The sequence below is a fragment of the Aspergillus udagawae genome (assembly GCF_001078395.1).
Source record: "Aspergillus udagawae IFM 46973 DNA, scaffold_1, whole genome shotgun sequence".
In the NCBI taxonomy this organism is placed as follows: Eukaryota; Fungi; Ascomycota; class Eurotiomycetes; order Eurotiales; family Aspergillaceae; genus Aspergillus; species Aspergillus udagawae.
This window is the reverse complement of record NW_025091264.1, coordinates 274,626-295,319: the sequence shown is the minus strand read 5'-3', so window position 1 is coordinate 295,319 and position 20,694 is coordinate 274,626. Positions and strand designations below refer to the sequence as shown.

General features: G+C 47.9%; 8 protein-coding genes across 8 annotated transcripts; 5 read left to right on the top strand and 3 right to left on the bottom strand.

The window, feature by feature from the left end:
* Positions 1-90: 90 nt before the first annotated feature.
* Aud_000080 (M28 family metallopeptidase) lies at positions 91-1,725 on the top strand (the record flags this gene model as incomplete). The annotated part of the gene is made up of 3 exons (XM_043285597.1): positions 91-343; positions 405-1,546; positions 1,600-1,725. The coding sequence occupies 3 exons, from the start codon at positions 91-93 to the stop codon at positions 1,723-1,725; spliced, it is 1,521 nt and encodes a 506-aa protein (XP_043141532.1).
* Positions 1,726-2,427: 702 nt separating this feature from the next.
* Positions 2,428-3,695, top strand: Aud_000079 (uncharacterized protein; the record flags this gene model as incomplete). Its single annotated transcript, XM_043285596.1, has 2 exons — positions 2,428-3,223; positions 3,277-3,695. 2 exons carry the CDS (start codon positions 2,428-2,430, stop codon positions 3,693-3,695), a joined length of 1,215 nt encoding a protein of 404 aa, XP_043141531.1.
* Positions 3,696-6,840: 3,145 nt separating this feature from the next.
* Aud_000078 (uncharacterized protein) lies at positions 6,841-7,258 on the top strand (the record flags this gene model as incomplete). Its single annotated transcript, XM_043285595.1, has 2 exons — positions 6,841-7,119; positions 7,169-7,258. 2 exons carry the CDS (start codon positions 6,841-6,843, stop codon positions 7,256-7,258), a joined length of 369 nt encoding a protein of 122 aa, XP_043141530.1.
* Positions 7,259-7,551: 293 nt separating this feature from the next.
* Aud_000077 (neutral amino acid permease) lies at positions 7,552-9,277 on the bottom strand (the record flags this gene model as incomplete). Its single annotated transcript, XM_043285594.1, has 7 exons — positions 7,552-7,782; positions 7,838-8,035; positions 8,093-8,451; positions 8,516-8,847; positions 8,902-8,974; positions 9,030-9,043; positions 9,111-9,277. The coding sequence occupies 7 exons, from the start codon at positions 9,275-9,277 to the stop codon at positions 7,552-7,554; spliced, it is 1,374 nt and encodes a 457-aa protein (XP_043141529.1).
* Positions 9,278-11,571: 2,294 nt separating this feature from the next.
* Aud_000076 (cupin domain-containing protein) lies at positions 11,572-12,156 on the top strand (the record flags this gene model as incomplete). The annotated part of the gene is made up of 1 exon (XM_043285593.1): positions 11,572-12,156. One exon carries the CDS (start codon positions 11,572-11,574, stop codon positions 12,154-12,156), a length of 585 nt encoding a protein of 194 aa, XP_043141528.1.
* A 657-nt stretch (positions 12,157-12,813) lies between these two features.
* On the bottom strand, positions 12,814-14,359 carry Aud_000075 (zinc-dependent alcohol dehydrogenase; the record flags this gene model as incomplete). Its single annotated transcript, XM_043285592.1, has 5 exons — positions 12,814-13,092; positions 13,145-13,725; positions 13,791-14,018; positions 14,085-14,180; positions 14,251-14,359. The coding sequence occupies 5 exons, from the start codon at positions 14,357-14,359 to the stop codon at positions 12,814-12,816; spliced, it is 1,293 nt and encodes a 430-aa protein (XP_043141527.1).
* Positions 14,360-15,540: 1,181 nt separating this feature from the next.
* Aud_000074 (uncharacterized protein) lies at positions 15,541-17,091 on the bottom strand (the record flags this gene model as incomplete). The annotated part of the gene is made up of 1 exon (XM_043285591.1): positions 15,541-17,091. One exon carries the CDS (start codon positions 17,089-17,091, stop codon positions 15,541-15,543), a length of 1,551 nt encoding a protein of 516 aa, XP_043141526.1.
* Positions 17,092-18,273: 1,182 nt separating this feature from the next.
* On the top strand, positions 18,274-20,186 carry Aud_000073 (uncharacterized protein; the record flags this gene model as incomplete). The annotated part of the gene is made up of 6 exons (XM_043285590.1): positions 18,274-18,369; positions 18,427-18,601; positions 18,672-19,721; positions 19,810-19,909; positions 19,973-20,033; positions 20,085-20,186. 6 exons carry the CDS (start codon positions 18,274-18,276, stop codon positions 20,184-20,186), a joined length of 1,584 nt encoding a protein of 527 aa, XP_043141525.1.
* Positions 20,187-20,694: the final 508 nt, after the last annotated feature.

Here is a 20,694-nt window from a genome sequence, read left to right as displayed (position 1 = left end):
ATTCCCTTGACTCATGACCATCATGATTCCTACTTACTCCTCCTATATGACATTGCTCTTGACAATTGCACACCACTGCTGATGTTCAGAATGCTAGCATCACCAATACACCTTTTGGCCACCGCTCTTGCTCTCACAACCGAAGTTGCCGCTCTTCAGCTCCCTCTCTTCGGTGCCTCGGAACCCCAAATTCCAGTGGCTGGGAAGGAGTTGATCAGCTCCTCTGCACTGCAAAGCCAGATCGATGTTGGCAATCTACTCAAAAGAGCCAAGCACCTGTATAGCATCGCAGAACTTGGGACTGACGAATATAATCATCCCACACGAGTGATTGGCAGTAAAGGTTCGTTTTGATTTGTTTGATGTCGCTTATTACAAAAGGCAACTTACTCACGTGACCACAGGGCATTTGGGGACGCTGGACTACATCTATGCAACTCTGGCGGATTTCGACGACTACTACACCATCTCCAATCAGTCCTTCCCTGCAGTTACCGGCAATGTGCTGGAATCACGGTTAGTGCTGGGCCACACCGTGCCGCAGTCTGCTCTCCCCATGGGCTTGACACCACCCACCAAGAACCACGAACCGGTGTACGGACCGCTGGTGCTCGTCTCACGCCTGGGCTGTGACGCGGCAGACTACCCCCCAGAGCTCAAGGGTGCCATTGCATTCATCAGCCGAGGCAGCTGTCCCTTTGGTACCAAGTCCGCCTTGGCTGGAAAGGCCGGAGCCGTGGCTGCGGTGATTTTCAACAACGAAAAGGGCGGCCTCGGAGGCACTCTGGGCACTCCGTCTCCCGACCATGTGGCTACCTTTGGCATTTCTGACAGCGATGCGGCTCCGTTCCTAGAACGACTCGGACACGGTCAGAAGGTCGATGCGATCGCCTATATGGATGCGACGGTGGAGACCATCACCACCACCAACATCATTGCGCAGACAAAAGAAGGAGATGCAGACAATTGCGTGATGGCCGGTGCACACAGTGACAGTGTAATGGAAGGCCCTGGCATCAACGATGACGGATCGGGCTCCTTGACCTTACTGGAGATCGCTTCTTTGCTTCCTCAGTACCGGGTCAATAACTGTGTACGTCTAGCCTGGTGGGCTGGGGAGGAAGAGGGACTGTTGGGGTCGGACTACTATGTCTCGGTGCTATCAGAGGCTGAGAACCTGAAGATCCGGCTGTTTATGGACTATGACATGCTGGCCTCGCCCAACTTTGCCTACCAGGTCTACAACGCCACCAACGCGGTTAACCCGGTCGGATCGGAACAGCTGCGCGACCTCTACACCGAATTCTATGAGGCTCACGGGTTGAACTCCACCTACATCCCGTTTGATGGACGAAGCGACTATGATGCATTCATCCGAAATGGCATCCCCGGCGGCGGAATCGCTACTGGAGCTGAGGTGATCAAGACAGAGGAAGAGCAGAAGATGTTCGGAGGTGTCGCTGGAGATGCCTTTGATCCCTGCTACCACCAGCTCTGTGACGACGTAAGCAATGTGAACCTCACTGCCTGGGATGTGAATACCAAGGTAAGAGTTGTCTGTGTCTCTACAGTCGAGAACGATTACTGACAAGTACACAGCTGGTCGCACACTCGATTGCCACGTACGCTCGGTCATTCGATGGCTTTCCGAAGAGGACCGGGGTAAAATCTGTGACGAAGGATGAAGAGCAGAGAAAGTATCATGGACACGCTCTGCTGTACTAGCTGTAGATCTGAGTCAATTCATGCGTTGTATAGATCTAGATATCCTGGCGCAGATTTGCCTGTAATGTCTCCTCAATCAATCTCCATCCAGCTATTGAAGAAAGGTGTCCGAACTATTTGACGTCATCTGATCCATAGAATCAATCTATTACCTAAAAGCGCAGTAAGGGGGAAAGTCATGATGAGGCATTTCTTGGGGCCAAGGCCCATCCAGTTGACTGTGAAATTTTCGACAAAGCACGCAACTGGTCTAGAACTAAACTGGAACTTAGCTAAAGCTCATTAACATTGTCAGATGATGAGGGTAGGAACAATATTTTACCTAACAAACTACGAGGAGAGCCTATCAGCACCAATTCCGGTATGACCGCCTCCTGGCTGCCGTCATTCCCGGTGGGGCGCTGGATATCCTCGGCCCCAGTATTTGCCCATATTAGCGCGTTGTGGGGAGAGCAAGAATAGCAGCAAGACATCAGCGGCATCCTTTACCCCAGAATTTTGTGCTTGAATGGTGGTAAGGAGTAGTATGATTCGAATCCAAAATCCAGAGATCAGCAGCTATGACTTGTTTTATATATTCTGGTTTTCTTCCACTATTCCCACTATTCCCAGGTACAACTACAGCTCCGATTGCATAATATGATCAATAAAGTCGTATCGTCCTTCTTCACTCTCATCCTCTCGTGACACCTCTACACAATCATGACGTTAGAAACTCTTCCAACAGAGCTCAGGATTCACATCCTAGAGTCTATGCCAGATGTTGAAACCCTCCACGATCTTATCCGAGTTTCCGCAGCATACCGGATCACCTACCGTTTCTCCCAAAAAAGCATTCTCGATCGCCTGGTACGAGAACACTATGGTGCAGTTGGGCTGGAAGAACCTATTATGGCCATTCAATCTGCCGGTCTCCATGCCGAGGAATCAGCCAACAAACAGAGGATAATCGAGGTTCTCGATCGCCAGCGCATCTCCGATTCAGTCCCCAGCAAGCTGAACCCCTCCGATAGTGTCGACCTTCTTCACCTTCATCAGACATTCCAGACGCTATTAGACCACCTTTGCTCGCATGCGAGACACCCGAGCCAAATCCAACCCCTTCCACGGCAGCAAACCGCTCCCTTGCGACTCTCACCAACGGAAAAGGCACGGATATTGCGAGCGTTGTGTCGGTTACAAACGTACTGCAACGTCTTTGGCGCACGAGAGTGGACAGAGCCGGCGGATGACCTCTGCAACCCGTCAATTCCCAAGCGGACGTCTTCCACCTGGTACAAAAACTTCACTATCCACCAGATGTGGCGGCTTTGTTTCGGCTCGATGGCTCCGTGGGAGGTGGAGGAGTTTGGATCTGTTTGGGTTCTCGTGCGGAACGAATACAAGCGCATGTTCGACGAAATTCAGCAGGAGTTTCCCCGTACAGATAGTCGCTGGAGGTCGCTGAGACCAGCTTCATTACCGGCCGATCCGTGTGAACTGTATCCCAGTTCTTCTGGTACGTTCTTTCCATCTGAGATACCTACGTCTTCGAAGCTGACAGGAAAATAGATGAGGCGAATGATTATAGTATCTACTTGAACCATCTCGTCCTCTTGGGTCCTACTTTCCTACATAAGGTCCTCTCCCAGAGCACGCGGGAAGATCGCTGGCGATTGTTGGCATGCAACGCGATATCTTCCAAATCCTCCTTCATGGACACAGTACAGGTCGTCCGGAATGCCTCGCCTCAACTGGGGTCCGTAGAAGGATATACGAACGATGACACTCTACAAGGGTTGCGGACGATGCCGGCCATCGACCAGCCCAATCCTGGTTGGAAGCAGCACTGGCACGGTCGGGATGTGACCGATTGTGAGATCTTCACACCCAGAACGACTGTTGGCTCGTCCGAAGATGCTCAATCACGGACATTTGGGCACTGCGCTGGCTGGGAATGGGGTTACGCACTATGGGACGCTGCGAGCTGACCTGACTCCAAGGAGGTTTTAATGATTAATGACATTGCATTGGGAAAAGAATATGGGAATAGCATCCTGCTTTGTACTTGCATGATAATCAGCCAACTAATACAAAAGTTGATTCCTTTTGCATCGTAACAGATAGCGTCACAGGGTGCCTATAACGGCCTCAGCATTGCTTCTTCAATCAAGCCATCCTTGGACGACAGCAGATAAGTACCATGAGGGAATAAGTCGGGTATTTGGCATCCAAGACCAAAGGCTAAAGCTCAAGATTCAACGTCTTGTCCGGAGATGAACCTGGAAAAGCCTAGACAAGTCCAATAACACAGGGTCGCTACAAGATTTGATTTTGCCCATCAAAAGCCTGGGTTAATAGGAGCTATATCCCATGGCTATTTTAGCTGTTGCACATGTCTCCAAGGTATGATGCCATCGACGATCACGATTCTGGCTGATATTTGTTGGGATGAGAACCGGATCTGCCTGTAATGAACGAGAAATGCGTATCGAACAGGCACATCAGGGAAATAAAAGGTCATTCAGATCTAATTGTCGTTGTCGGGCGGTCGCCAGAGCGTTAAGATAACTGATTGAGCGGTAGCGCGACGGTCTTTCATAATGATATGACCATTGCCCGAGCAATGCTTCCATAACCCTGACTGTTTCCCAAGAAGGGGCTGCCAATTCATCCAATCCCTGCTTGATCGGTAGCAATTTCTAGGACGAACCAGTATTAAATCATGATTCTCTTCGTTATTGCATGCGGGCGCGGGCGAACGTCATGTTGATTCCGATTATTTTTGTGGAGCAGCGGAAGCTACCGAGTCACTATGATGACGATCAACAAGAATATATAATCATGTATAGCAGGTTAATACTCATCACTTCACCATAAGCCGTGAAATGAATTGCTAAATCTAGGGAATTAAGAGTTAATAGATCCTTAGATAATAAGCTTCAAATAGTACTATATAGATATTCTAGCTCTAGAGAGAGTCCGGTCTCAGGGTGCCGAGAGAGCAGGAAAGGAGGCCAAGTTTATTCCTAGCAAGGGTAGTGATATTCTGGTCGGCAAGTGCCCGGCAACGGCTGTTTACAACCAGTGATCTTCCTTGTCCTGTCATCACTCATTAGAAGGTGATGGTTGTCGGATGGGAAGGATGGGAATGGAGCAGGGCGCGTATATGAGATTGCCAGAGCTTTTCGAAATTTAGATTGATTATTTCCTCATTGGTACCACATGCGTAGTTCAAATCATACTTTGATTGTATCATTCATGGAAAGAATTATATTACGGACGAGAGATGAACACGCCCATATCCCTAGTCATTGGGCGGCAGTGTGATCACATTGGGAGACGCTGTATTGCCCCCGACCCTTAAAAGCTAGATTGGGTTTTATTTACAGACAGGAGTCGAGCTTGGCTTTGAAGCTGCCGAAGATGGATTTGTTTGTGAACATCCATCTGTAACACCAAGCAGGAAATCATCGACCGCAGCATCATATGCCGCTCCGCAGTTCGAATCACTTGAATAGAGTGAGAATAAGCATTCGCGCAGAAGATACTCATCAATGCTGACACACCTTGTCCCTCCGCTTGCATTATTAAAATAGGAGCAGATATCATGAGAGAAGCAGTCTTGGGTATACGCATTACCAACTGCAGTGCCCGTGCATCCCCCGCCACATCGGCCATTGCAGGAATAGCTGAAACATGTGAATCATCCCATTAGCCAGACAGCATATAAGACGCCTTAACACTGGGAAGATTAAGCTCACTCTCCTATTCCAGCACTATTGGTGCCATAATTGCTCCCTACCACCCCGACAAAGGAACATCTCTGTCCGGCACTGTTGGTCCAAGTGGCTGTAGCAGTTGCCCCAACTTTCAGACAGGCGACTGATCGTTTGTTGACGGCCATTTCCAGTGTTGATGGCATTGCCTTGGTCAACAAAGGTAGGAGGATAAGTACCGTGCTAACATTGGCTATCATTCTCATGTCGGTGCACTTGTTTTTGGTATATTGCCGTTGTTGCTGGTAGACTTAGGAGGCGTCCAGACTTTATATAGAGCTTTATACAATGTTTAGCTCCGGAAAAGCCACATCCCTTTCACAGGTCACAAAGGCATATTTCGACTCATCTACTGGTGGGATCATAGGTACTCCCATGCGTGAATCCCGAGGCATGACAAACCTCGGAGATATTCTCGGAAGACGATTGCTCTAATTCCTGTCGCTATGCTTTGTGTTTCAGGAATAGTATGAGTTGACACCATATTCGTGCCAATGACGACTTACTTTTACATAGCCTCAGAGCACTCTTATGTTTTATTATTCCATATGCCGGGGCAAAACAAATATACTTTTCTACAAATAGTCCTTCAAGCACTAGTAGTCAGGTAATGCTCGAGATCCCGCTTTCTGCGTGAATCGACAAGGACGGTATTGCTGGCTTGATACTCCAACACGGCCAGAGATCTAGTCATCTTTTATTTTGACATAACCAATTCTGCCGTTGATTCCAATAGGTTTCCAACAGAAACCTCGCCATCAACTAGACCAGTGATATCTCCTTCATTGCAGTGTCTAGCGTCAAAGATGATCAAGGCCATTGCGGCCCCAGCAACTTCAATATTCAAGGTTGGAGTGTGTATGCACACGCAGTTCAGGTCCTCTTCCTCCATTTGCGGAGTTTTATACAGGGTACAAGCAGCCCGGATAAACATTGTAAGTTCGCTCGCCCACACTTGAAGACATTCAGTTTAATGTCGGGCTTCACCACCGTATTTGGTAAGACACCATAGAGCACTCCCCGCCTCCCCGCACAGTCTCTTCTCTGGAGAAGCACTCAATGCACCTTTGAACCATGAGAGATATAAAATTGCCATCCATGCCTGGCTGCATATTTGGGTGAAATGGTAAGCCAGAATTCACCCAGAGACCTGCTCATGATGATACTACTCTCTCTCTGGCTTTTGCGTTCTTTGCTCTGGGGTTCTGGAGGGTGATTCCATCTTCAGCATTGCGGCCAAACTTGCTCACGGAGTCTGCAATATCGCGCGCGCCAATCGGATGATGGACGCGGAATACCTCTTCCCAGGATTCTCTCTGGTCATCCCGGATACAGTCAGCAACCCAGACAATGACATATGCCTCTTGCAAGCTCAGAATGTTACTGCAACCTGCACCTATGGTGGCCCTACACCACTGCCACCAATTACACCATCACTCGACTCGCCCTCTATAAGTTGAACATCACAGTCGACTCTCTATGGACAGAAAACGCAAAGATCTTCAATCTGTCTTCGCCAGACGAGGTCCTGCCAGCCAACTCGTATCTCAAAGTCCCGCAATGTATGCCCAGCGTTTGTACCATTACCGCATTCGAATTCACCTACGGCGAGTTCAAGACCTGGCGGAGAAATATGGTACGACAGTGGGGCAGATCGTGACGCTAAACTTTCATTACAACTACAGCTCAGCTTTGGGAACAATCGCAGACGAAGCCCTGGGGCTGTCCTACCCCATAATTACACTGCCTGTCGGGCGCAGGGCGTTGGTCGATAACCCATCATCCAACCTTTGATCTCTCCATTGGAGTAGAGCGAGTTGGCGGCAGGACGAACACGATCCGCTCCTACGTGGAAGTCATGTAAATAGCAGAGCTTGTAGACTGAAGAATGGACGGGAATGCCGGGTAATGTTCCCTCCTGACTGACCGTCGTATCGAAATAGAATTTAAGGAGCTTTCAATAGATGTTAGGAGGTCAACATATCAAGTATGAAAAATCATGGCTCTAATACAAATGTCTAAAACGGACATGTCTATTTACAGTAATCTATTTACAAAAAATAAGGACTTAAGCGTCCGTATTGGCACAGCTGAAGCTGCTGCTGCTCTTATCATTATGGATGGCCGTGCCTGATGCATATAAGCCCAAGACACAGAGGGCCAGACCGAACAGGCCAATGGAGATGTTGAGGATGGTGAGCAAGATCTTTCGAGGGCTGGCGAACCACTGCCCATAGTTCAAATGAAGCCAGTAGACACCACTGAGCCCATAGCTGAACCAACTGGCGAAGAGCGCGCTCTACAGCTCAGTTAGCATAAGTCTCAAATGAACCGGGGGATAGAGCTTGACTTACGATCAACCCGTTCAGGTCACTGAACACAGGAATGGCCTCTGCGATGATCCAGGCGACAATCCAGCAAGACACACCGAGCCCGATCCAGATTCCGACAGAGCGTTTGCTTCGGCTGTGGATCAGATCTGACTTGTGGCAAAGACGGAAATAGATGTACTTGAGACCAACGTGGCCGTTGACCACACCAGCTCCAACAATCTAATAGTCAGTTAGCATGCATGCTCTAGTGGCAGAGGGAAAGAGTCAGAGACGCACCGTAGGAATGGCAATGCCGAAAGCAACCTTCTTCATCACAGGGCCCGCAGAAATCAGAGCCGGCGATGCTACGTCTTTGCCGACAAAGTAGTAAATCACCACGGCAGCAGTGAGATACAAGCAAATCTCAAAGGATTGAAGCATGAACAGCGACTTCTTGAAATCTCTGGGGGTTTCCATTTCGGCGATCAGGCCGAAAAAGGCAACGTGGGCGCAGTAGGCAAAAACTATGTTGGAAACAGCCTGGAATCCGGAGTAGAGAGTAGTATCGACTGTCGCCTCGATAATGCGGCCGGGGTGATCTTGCACACCCACAGAGATCATGGTAATCATGACGGCGCCAAAAATGCTGAGGAATGCTATAAGAGACAGATTAGTACCCACTCACGTCCTAGTTCCAAGCGGCCTCAATGGACTACTCACAGACAAACGAAATCCATGTCAGTCCCTTCATCGTGCGAGGGATCGAGAGGACGATGGAAATAACCATGCCAACGACACTAAAGACGATCGAGCAGGTGCCGTGCTCAGTGATAGTGTTCATCATGACCCGAAAAGTCAGGATATGGCTTCCCATGACAAAGATGAAAAATAAGAATTGACCAAGACCGAAGAGCTCCCGGCCAAAAGGTCCCATCAGGATCTCTCCGGCATCCGCAAGGTTCTGGATTTTTGGATATCTCTCTCTAAATAACCCAATATTGTATCCAGTGTATGTCGCAAGGAGACCGAGACCGACAATTAAAATGACAGCTCTGAAAGCATGTCAGTAACGAGAATAACTGTACCTTCGCAATTGAAGCACTTACGGGACAAGACCCAGAGTAGCCACAGCAGCTGGCAGGGATAGCACACCGAGCGACACGGATTCGCAAATCATGACTATACGGACAATGTTAGAGGCTGAAATAACGATCACATCAAGGAAGTTTCGTACGCAAGCCGCATTGCCTAGATTAACAAAAACGCAATGGTCAGCAAAGATCTGAGCCCACTGGGGAGATTGCCCAACACATACCACCACTTCAACGTCTTATATTTGATTTCTGCCGACTCCTCGTTTCCAAAGGCATCTGCAACCTGGCCAGTCTTAAGTTGGCCCTCCTCCTCATAGTCCGAGGTGTACTTGGTCTCTTCGACTTTCTCGTTCCTGTATGCAGGAGGGTTCACGTTGATGGCCTCCATGGTGTTTCGATTCGGTCACTAACAAGGGAGGCAGAGAGACCGGGCAAAGGCGCAACAAGTTTGGAAGAGAGTGACTGCAGTTCAGGGCGGATCGTCTGGATGATATATGACTCGACAATCAAGTTTTCATTACTCCGTACTGAGGTGCCGATCCACCCCGGTGTGAGGCGAAGTTCTCCGTACGCCCCATACTTTGGATTCTCTATACATAATGAAAATTGAATCGGACCCACCACAAAGCTTGGCTTCGGAGTTGGCCAACAAGTCCCATTCGTCCAAAAGGTCATTGGATGGATCTCCTCCGTGAAAAAAATTGGCCACTCGGACCGATATCGGGTATCCGTCGTCTATCGAGTCTGAAATGATTCTGGAATCTGTGGGAAACCGGTGACCAAGTTGGGGACTCCGCGTTTCATTTGTCAAGATCATCAATTTGTCATTTTCGCCTCCAGGGTTCCTGATTCCTTTTTAGAACTGCTGCCTACTTGGCTTAAGCCCAAGCCTTAAATTCTTTAGAGTTTGGCCGATGTAACACTAAATCCAGGATGATTTGCAGGATCCTTCGGCTCCTCGTGAAATACGACTGCAAAACTTTCCATATGGCATGATCGCACTCAACTGCTCTACTATGATTTCAATCTTGGTACCAGGTGCTTCCTTAATTTCTCTCTGTCCTCAGCATAATAAGCAAATATTTAATTACTATTTATTTCATATATGCAGTAATGACACAGGTAGTGTGTATAAATCAGAAGTTGATTAGAAAGCAGGTAGCAGGGCGGAAGAAACATATATTTGCCTCCACGTGACTGCGGAACACTCGGATGAGATCATGGCTATTGTTACTTGGAAGTTGACCAATCCAAGGCTTGGGAAAATTTCTACAATCTTTCAACGGCATAGAAAGATTTAACAGAGAGGATCACTGCAGTGAGACGGATAGCAGTGAGGAAAGAGGAGCATGATGGCCTTAAATGGCTGCCCAGGCCGATCGACAAAACGAAGATTGGCAGAAAGCAGAGGATATGGGAGCCGGGAAAGAGCCTATAGAGGTTTGTTCTATCGAGAGGAATCGCAGGATTCACGTCGTCTGGAGCCTATCTGACGCATAGACTGTATATAGATCACATCTGGAGCACAACACTCGTTTCAGGGCGGCAACTTATTGCAGCTATCTACTGGATTATATGGACACAAGAATTCGAAAACCCAAAGAATACATGCAGGAAGCGTATCAACCTATTCAAATCAGAGTTGGTTGTGTAGGTGGAAATGACAAGCATCTAAGACTGTGCAGCCGAGAGCTTGTTGGAGGTAAGCCCGTCCAGGCTTCGGCTGTGATCAGGGCTTCAGATTGGGTTATATCAGCAGACCCTAGCCAATTTCCACACAAATGACAGACTTGGTGTTAGGGTTAATTCAATGTCACTGGCCTGATGCTATCACCAGTCCAGTTGAGGCAGAATATCGACTCTTGAACCCCGCGGGATCAGCAAGAACACGGAGTGAGCATTTCAGGTGTACCGGGAACGTGCCTCCCCTAGAGGACATACGGGACCTGTTTGTGACCTAGCGAAGCGAGTCTAATGTCTAGGAGGCCTTGCAACCGTACGGGAAAGTTTGGTATCATTCGTTTGCCTCTGGGAACGTTAACGGTGTTTTTCTCCCCGCTATTCGGTACAATGCCAGGAGTTGGCGGGAGGATGCCGCCTCGACCTCGAATGGACTATACATTTGCCAGTTCATCTACGATTATCGTCATGCCGGCGGAGCCTCACCAGTGCGGTCTATTGAGTCAGCCGAGATCCTTTTTGACACAACGGAGTGGTGTGGTTTTGAATATATACCCAAGTGTTTAGCCTCATGGGAAAGGCGTCATAATTAACATGTCTTCATCCATGACATGCACACGAAGTAATATTTTTTAGTTAAGGCTATTATGACCGTAAGAAGAAAGTGTGGCTATGCCTACCCGTGTAGGAAAAGCATTCCCTAGGTCTCTGACCGTGGTAAAGATTGGTGGTTCATTCTTCCTAACTTTATGCATAATTCCGTTCCAGAACCGGCATTTAAAGCAACCATAATATCCTCATCTTATCTATTGTTGACGGATCGACTGTAGAATGACCTACCATTTAAGTCATATGGCATACGTAATGAACTTGATAATATAAGTAGCAAACGTTGCTCAGATTAACTGTGGAATATGTCTCAGTCTTGATGTAAGACAGTGCTGAACGATTCTTCTTGATCTTGGCTTCCACAATCAACAAAGTCAACAAAGACAACTTAAGATGCTTCGTCGAATCATAACAACCCATGATCCTAAAAGCGGCCGAGCTACCTTTAGCGACGCCATTAGTGAACAGGTATCATTCACTGGATTCCCTGTTCCACCGGGCAAGCCACCGGCGACAGACTATGCTCTGGCCTACAATACAAATGCATTCCCTGTGCAAGGGCTCTCCCCTCCAAGTTCTACAACCCCGGAGTCCAAAGCCAATCTCGATATTAAGCACTATCAGTCCCAGCTCTCACAGCCAATGCCTCTGAATCCGCCCAACGGCACATCCTGCATCATTATCGAGGTGCCACCGGGTTCAGCGGTTCCGATGCACCGAACCACAACTCTCGACTATACTGTTATAATAGACGGCACTACAGAACTAGTCCTTGATTCCGGAGAGAAAAAAATATTGAAAAGGGGTGATGTAATTGTTCAGCGAGGCACAGCTCACTCTTGGCGAAATTTGACTGAAAAGAATGACAATTCTGGTGTTTTGCGTATCTTCTTTGTGTTTCTGCCTATCGAAAAGGTGCAAATGGAAGGTGGAAAGGTCATTGATCAGGACTTGACGCTGTCTCTGCATGACGCTTAAATAATGCATCAGGGGCGTATCTTGTCAACTATTCTGTCTCTTATTTTCAATTTCTTTGCACCAGTCGTTTTGAGGTCCACTGGCAGTAATCACTCACTCTAATCACACTGTACTTCATAAGGGTCTCAATGGTCATGCTTCCACCACTCTTTATAGCCAATACACAAATTATTATGTCTGCCTTAACAGTGAAGCAATTCGTCTGAACTGAGCTGCCATGGTCTCTCAAGGTACGTTGATTTTGCCGGGGATTCAGAAGAGTAGTTCTAGGAGTGCAAGAGAGAGTTGGTCCCTGGTCCAGGAGTCATACTTACATAGTGCATTCACGTCACCACATTGCCTCAAGTACAAGCACACAATTATTCTCTCTTAGCATACTGGTCCAGGGCTAGGAAGAGCGATTTAATTTTGAGTTTCTCCACGGATTTCTTGCAGATGTCATTTTCATGAGAAACAGAGAGTGGAGTTTTGGGCTCCGCCCCCTCAATTAAGGAGGATTATTTAAACAAATAACAATCTTGATTTTATTGCAATCTGACTTAAACAGAAACATCTTCACTGCTGTGTAGTTTAAGTGCCCAGTTTTGACGAGAATATCTAAGACCCATGCGAGACATCCCGTCTTGCTAGTGCAACTCTTCTCTAATAAAGTAATGCTCAGAGCACAGTTAATGGGGGTGATCCTGGTGATGGAGGTGCAGAAAATTTTGTCTGGATGAAAACCTTCTGCATACCTGGGTCACGCTTATCGAATAAATCATAAACTCTCTCCATGTCCTCGAGCTTGTACCGGTGGGTGACCATATCCAGAGGGTGTATCTTGTCCTCCTGAATGTACTTCAACAGTTCTTTCCAGTATTTTTGTACAGGAGCTTGTCCATTGCCATGGAGCTTGATCCCAGTCTCCATTAAGGCACCGATGTTGAAGTGATTACACTGTATTGCAATGTCAGTGGAACTGCTACACCATAGGAAAGGTACCACATACATAACCTGCATAAACGCCTGTGATACCACAGCGTCCAAAGCCACGGACAGACATAAGCATTTCATTGACCAGTTCAGATGTATCCGTTTCCATGCCCAGTAATCTCTGAAAGTAATGGGCCCATCCTTTTTCATACTCACCAGCAGCACACTCAATTGCCACATCAGGTCCGTGGCCGTCGCACATTTTCTTCAGCGTTGAGGGAACAGATTCACCCTTTGAGAGGTTTGTAAAGTCAATTGTCTCCAGCTTGGGGAGAATCTTCTTGATAAAGTCTAGTCGCCATTTTCCCTGGCCGCCGTCAATGAGAATAACCCTCTTAGCACCATGGAAGAAGCTAAATTCAGCTGCCATTTGTCCAACTGGGCCAGCACCCCAGATTGCCACAGTGTCATCCTTCTTAACCCCAGTGTCGACAACGGCATTCCAAGATGTTCCCAGCACATCAGAAAGATAGAGCCCTTTTTCATCAGGAACATCATCAGGCAAGTGAAGGAGGTTCACATCGCCATAAGGGACGCGAACATATTCCGCCTGCCCACCAGCAAAGCCCCCAGTGAAGTGGGAGTATCCAAAGAAGCCTGAGATAGAGTTGAGTAAAACAAACTTACCAAGCTCACCATGGTGGTTTCAGGAGAGAACTCACCGGATGTTCGTTTCCCATACAGCTTCGTGGCACTCTCCCCCGTATTGGTCCGCTCACACATTGTGGCCAACCCCTGCTTGCAGTAATAACACTGTCCACAGGCAATTTGGAACGACGCTACAACGCGATCGCCCACTTTAACCTTCTGGACGCCCGGACCCACACTAACGACAATACCGCAGAACTCATGGCCGAGGATGTCACCTTTCTGCAGCTCAGGGATGGCCCCTGAATGTCGATAATGGATAGCGCGTCAGCAGATCCAGTGACACTTTATGCAGAGCCACGACATACCGTGGTACAGATGCAGGTCACTCCCACAAATAGTGCTGCCTGTGACCTTAACTATGGCATCACCAGGATCAATGACCTTTGGGCTGGCTGTCTCTACTATAACACAACATATATTAGCAGGAGGCTCGAACTATTTGAGGCTCGAAATGAAATGAAGATCACTGACCAACTTTAACTGTACGGTTCCCTTGCCATGTCAAGGCTCTCATCGTATGGCTTGGGTCGCCATATTTCTCCCCGTAATTGCTGACATGTGCGGTGATCGAGGTGGCCATTGTGTATTCCACGGAGGACTTCTGATTGAGTTGATTTCCTGCTTCTTCGTCTTAACAGTTAGAATTTCATCAGCTGAACTTTCTGTGAAAATCGCGATGAAGGTATGGTATTAATTATCTTGTTTTCAGTATCCCTGACTTGATGTCTACGTCGCTAGGTTTATATCTCGGCCAAATCTAGGTTGAGATTATGGACCTCACCTTGATGTCATACAAGTCATTAACCATATGAAGACGTACCTGGGGCGCTCAGGCTTAATGTTTTGTTCTGGGCCGGTTACAAACCATTGAATAATTATTTGCTCAGGGGGCGTCTGTTGAACACATTATTACATTACTATTTCTATTACGCCCGGAATAGTTGTCCAGACGTCTTCTTTATTTGAGTGGTCTTCTGATTGAGAAGTTCTTAAACAGTACAAACCTGGACACGCGAAACAGTAGAGTCAGGATAAGAAAAGCGTTATCTCTGTAGTAGAAATAATTTATTTTTGCTTGGCAGGTCTGATCATCAACAGCTACTTTGAGTACCTATGAGATTACAGATGAGTGCAGCTTAATCTCATGATATAGTTAAGCAAGAGGGTAGACCACATATAATATCCGTAGATCAGATGTAATATAGCGCAGATCATTGCATCGTATGGATATATCGGAGGGAGACCTAACTGCAAAGAGGAGCAAGGAGTAAAATTGAGCCAATCAATTCTTCGTGTAATGCAACAAGGCAAAAATGAAATTGCCCAGTAAATCTCCCCTTTCCGGTTCGAATAGACCAATTCTGAACGCAACCGGTTCCACAGACAAGCCCATCACGAGATCTCGAGGACACGGAATTGGTAGCAGGAGAGACTGAAGAGAGATGACTTCTCTTTGTCCAGACCCCAGGGCAACAGGAAGATCTGGTGTAAGCTTACATGGGCATCAAAAGTTGGTTTTTTGTCCTGGCTATGCTACGCAAGCCGGAAAGAACAGCGTGCTTGGTTCCCTGATTTCATGCCTGGAAACTTTTCACAGGACCGGGGTCCTCTCATCCCTCGTTGGCGAAGTTCACCACTCGTCTGAATCTACGACAAATTTGGCCAGCAGTGCAGTCCAGACTGGAGTCGTTTTCTGTTTGGTTCCGTACAATGACCGGCTGCCTAGTATGGATTATTTGACATGATGAGACTTTCTGTTTGTTATATCAGAAGAGACTCAATATGCAATCCCTCCCGCGCGCAGAACGTATACGAAATATCCAACCTGGCCGCAGACTGTCCACTGGCGACGTGTACCCAAGACATGGCCTCAATCCTCTGGCACACAGCAATTTGTTCCATGCTCTGTATCATTTGCCCCTGCCCAAACCCACCTTCTTCAATCTCAATTACCCGCTCAACCACCCTGGCCGCAGAGATGCTATCCCAAACCGCCTCCTGTGTCGGTTGTCGTCGCAGGATACCCAAGACCTCACGTCGGACCATGGGATGCCGGCATTTGACTCCTATTATGTAAAGCACGGGGATGATTCCAATCTCCGGCGTAAAAGTCGGCCTTAAAGACCCCGAATACCGCTCATGTGCCGCCGCTAAGTCGCCTGCCAAGGCCACGCATTGCTGGAACTGGGGCAGGAAGTTGTCGTAGTCCATTTCCCTACCAGGTCCGCAACAACTGAGGAGAGTGCATGCGATAGTATGTTGAAGGCGCAGCAGTGATACAAGCGGGTAAGTTTCGGAGTCTGTCTCATAGGATCTGCCTTGTTGCAGTGTGTTTTCGAAGGTACTCGACCACGTTTCCAACTGCCCGAGTACGGTATCCTTAAGTGACGAAAGTGACGGCGGCATCTTGACCATTGGGGACATTTGCTGCTCCGTGTTGCGCAGTCTCATTACCCGAGCGACGAGGGTCTGGAGGTGGTCAGCGGCTAGGTCGAGAGACCGAAAGGTACCATCAGAGGGTGGAAGCTGGGACATAAATGTCTCTCGGATGTCAACTGGAGTCCAGTCGACCAGAAACAATACAGCCTGCATGTCGAGACGGCGGATCTGTCTTGTGATCTGGCAGATAAGCGTGCGAACCCCTGAGGGTTCGGAATCGTCATAAGTACTGTGGTTGTTTAGTATAGCCTTGTCGATGCTGCGTGAGAGCTCCACACCTCCGCGCAGATGCTTCATTGCTTGTACGTAATTGCCAGCCAGATGATCAAAGCAGGTGAAGAGATAGCAGACCAAAAGCGTGACGGCTGTTATTTCGATGCTGTCGCCATTTTCCTGGTTCAAAAGAAGGCGAATGGCACGATTATAGTGAAACAAGGGAGCATTATCCCGTAGCCAGTCTCTCGAAGATTGCGATTGCTGCACACGGTCGCTAGAATCGCGATACAGGTAGTTTCGGTGGATCAAGGCCAGAGCAATGGCGGCATACCGCACCGATGGCACTGTTTGGGAGAAGAATATGAGAGTCTTACGCCATGATTCGCAGGGGCGATATTCATTCAGATGCTTGATCGAAATATACTCGAAAAACCATATTGCCTCTGCCTGAGCTGACCCAGTCACTGGTAAGATCATCAAGGGTCCGAGATTCCGCCAAATGAGGCTATGGTATTTCGAGTACCACTTTTTGGGATGATACGCACTGATCCTGGTGCAAGGGTGGTAACTGTCGCAGCTCTCCGCTCTGTCGGCCTTCTCATTGTGATGATGACTTGATTCAATCTCGGTCTTCTCGTTCTTGAAAGCGAGGGGCATTTCACTATAGCGGTCACAGGTGCGACCTGTGGACTGGCATTTCAAGCATGAAGGCCGAGATAGATCGCATTTTATTCGTCTTATCCTGAGAGGTGCACCGAGGCCGAGTGTCACTTTTTGGATCTCTGAACACAATTCATCGCTATGTAGCAATACACGGAGTCAAGACTCACTTGCACGTCTTACAGCCCAGTCTTGACTTTGGAGCGAACTTGCGAGGCTTTCTTCTCCAAGCTTGGTTAGCCGTCTTGGTGTTCTCCTTAAAGTCGTCCATCGTTTTGATGTTAGCTGGCCAAGGGTTGCAGTTCGCGCCGTTTTAAGCAGTGGGCACTCCCGGGGCCAGTACGACCCATAAGCCGCCACGTGCATGCAGCATTCGCTTCGAAAAGCAAACTATGTTGGGCGCCAGTCAGAAGGATTGTCTATTTGTCTGTTCGTATGCCAGCGGGGAAGTCATCTCCCACTTCCTTTGCGATGGACACTTGAATGAGAAAGGACGGACAGTGCAAGAAAAGAAGGTCGGAAATCAATCAAAACAGCCCAAAGATAGACCAACCATGAGAAATCCTGGTACAGATTAGTGCTTTTCGTGGTAAACGTTGATTGGCTAGTTCGTACAAGCGGGGCATCATGGAAGGAGAGCGCCCAATCATGGAGAAGCCCGAATAGTGATAAACCCTGATAGAGACTAGTGCACAACTCTACCTATTCAATTCTGGTGAGGAGGGGGGTTCAATACAACAGTGTGATGGGTAGACATCTCTCTATGGATCTCTACTTATGCTATACTCTAGTCCACATGCAGACAGTGTATTCAGAGCCTGACCTCACTTGAGATTCGGCAGTGAGTAAAGCCTCAGACCCACTTATACTCCGAGAAGGGTAAGAGGTAAGAATTCATGTCTGCATCCCCCGTAGTGAAACCTGGTGGTGGATATTGATTGGCTAGTTCGTACACGCGGAGCGCCCAAAGAATGTGCACAATAGGTGTTGTATGTTGATAGGAAGAATGCGACTGCCTACAGAGTGTAGCAATTGAATCCGGCAGAATTAATTAACAAGTCTCTTAAGAAATTCAACTGGTATAAATAGTTCCCTGATATCGCAACTGTGCTGGCTACAATGGTAGTTCTTGCAAGCAATATGACAGAAAGCTCAATGAGAAACCTTTTGGGGATAACAATGACACAACTAGTGAATGCACTGATTCTTTTCATGAGCTTGGGATGCAAAGCCCATGTCTGGCATGATCCGGGCATAGCATATGGATTTGAAAACGTGACTTTGCCAAACCACATCCTCTAAGGTTTTCAAACTTTCTGACTAGCCATCTAGATTGAGCCATCAGCGAACCTCAAGTGGACACCATGTTTCGATGACTTTACATGCTCTAGGCTTCAGGTTCCTTTGGATTATTCAAACAGAAGTCTTGGCACGACGTCAATCGCCTTCATAAAACTGGCTGGGAAGAATGCCACCGCCGAGTCTCCAAGCATTGTAATCAACCCCGGTAAGATCTCGATCAGATCGATCATACAAAGTTGCCTGACTCTCATATGACTGGACTGACACCTCGTCAGGCGGTCCGGGTGTTTCAGGTGTCAATCTCCTCCTCACATACCGTACTGTCGCAGGGCAAATGTTCGGAGAGCATTACAACTTCGTCTCCTTTGACCCTCGCGGTGTGAACAACAGTGATTTGCGCCTCGACTGCTTCTCAGGGAAATCAGAAGCAAGATTGGCCTTCAGTCGACTGCACAGTACAGGCGCTACCAACATCTCATCGACCTCGCTTGAAGAACAGTACTATTCAAGCTCTATCTATGGAGAGTGGTGCAACAATGCTGTCGACAACGAGTCACCTCATGGTTATTATGTGACCACACCGGCGGTCGCCCATGATTTGCTCACATTTATAGAAGCTGAGGCTGAGGCGGTCGGTCAGTCACCAGCAGACGCCAAATTGTGGTGTTATGGCATTAGTTACGGCACTGTCATCGGCAGCACTTTCGCTTCCATGTTTCCGGAACGAGTTGGGAGAATGATACTAGATGGTGTTGTGAACGCAGAGCAATATTATAACAATGAATGGAGGGACAACGTTAACCAAATGGACGAGGCCATGAAAAGATTCTCGAGCTTCTGCCATTCCGCAGGTCCCGGAAAGTGTTCCTTCTGGGGACCCACGCCAGCTAACATCACGGCCAAACTGGACGGCATGATCCACCAGCTTCAGAACCATCCGGTCCCGGTAAGCGGAGCCCGAAGTCGAGACCTACCGACACTGGTCACCTATTCAGACCTGAAGGCTCTCTTCCTCAACACTGTCTACGCCCCACTGGAGAAATTCCCTGTCATGGCAGACATCCTACACCAGCTCGAGCGTGGGGACGTGTCTGCTCTTGCAGGCATGTTTGACGGATTAAATTCTATATCCGACGCCCGTCTAGCCATTCAGTGCGCCGATTCGTATCGGAGAAACGGGCTTACTACCATGGAAGAATTTAAGAGTTACGTCGCGTACACAACCTCCAAGAGCAAGTACATCGGTGATATTTACCCCATCTACCAAGACAATATCTTGTGCAGATCATTCCGACCGAAATTGCCTGATAACATGATGGTTCAAGGTAGGCATCTTTTTCTGTCTCTCTCTCTCGACTTTATCTTGGGAAAGTTAAATATACATCAGATCCATCGGAAGCAAAATCTTACCAGTTTTTGTTTATGCAGGCCCAATAAGTGGACTAGACAGGCCTACGTCCTTCCCAATCCTTTTTGCGAGTAATACCATCGACCCTATAACGCCCTTGAAATCGTACGTTTCGGTCAACTGGTCTCGCCATCTGGTATGTTGCTAATTGGCTTGACCTCTTCGCAGGGCGCGCAAGATGTCTTCTCAGTTTGCCGGGTCGGTACTCCTACTGCAAGAAGCTGTTGGTGTAAGTTGTTATCATATCTCAATCACACAACCACCTCAAACAAGAGTCTAGGCTTACTCGTGGGATGTCCCCGTCGAATACAGCATACAGTCATCGACCAGCGAGGGTCAAATTGTTACTTTGGACATGTTCAGGCATACCTTCAAGGCATAGTTCCACCGTCCAACATGACATGCCCGCAGCAGTACATACCTTTCATAGATGGCCCTGTTTAAAAATTGTTCATGCGCGGATACAAGCATTTATGGCAGCTCACGGCGCTCTCAGAGGAAATTCAGACTGCTTCCTTTCATGGTCGTCAAATTCTTCTCTTCTCTGGCAGGTATGATAATGATAATAACAATAGGGTTTCACTTCATTGATTAATTATAACCTAACTAAAAATTCAATTATTTATTGCTATAATAGTAATAAGTGTGTGCGGGGAATTTGTCGGAGGGTGTGACCGATTGTGCCGCTGGCATTCTACGTTATGTTTGTGCTTACGACGGTATGGTTATGAGAAGTAGAAGAATGATTGCTGTACCCGACTGAATGCTATTTTTATGCTCGATAAAAGCCATACCACATTGTCTCCGTCTCCGGCTCTGGCTGAGAATAGCCATCCCACATTGTCTCAGTCCCAGGCTCTGTCTGTCCTGGCTGAGAATAGCCATCCCAC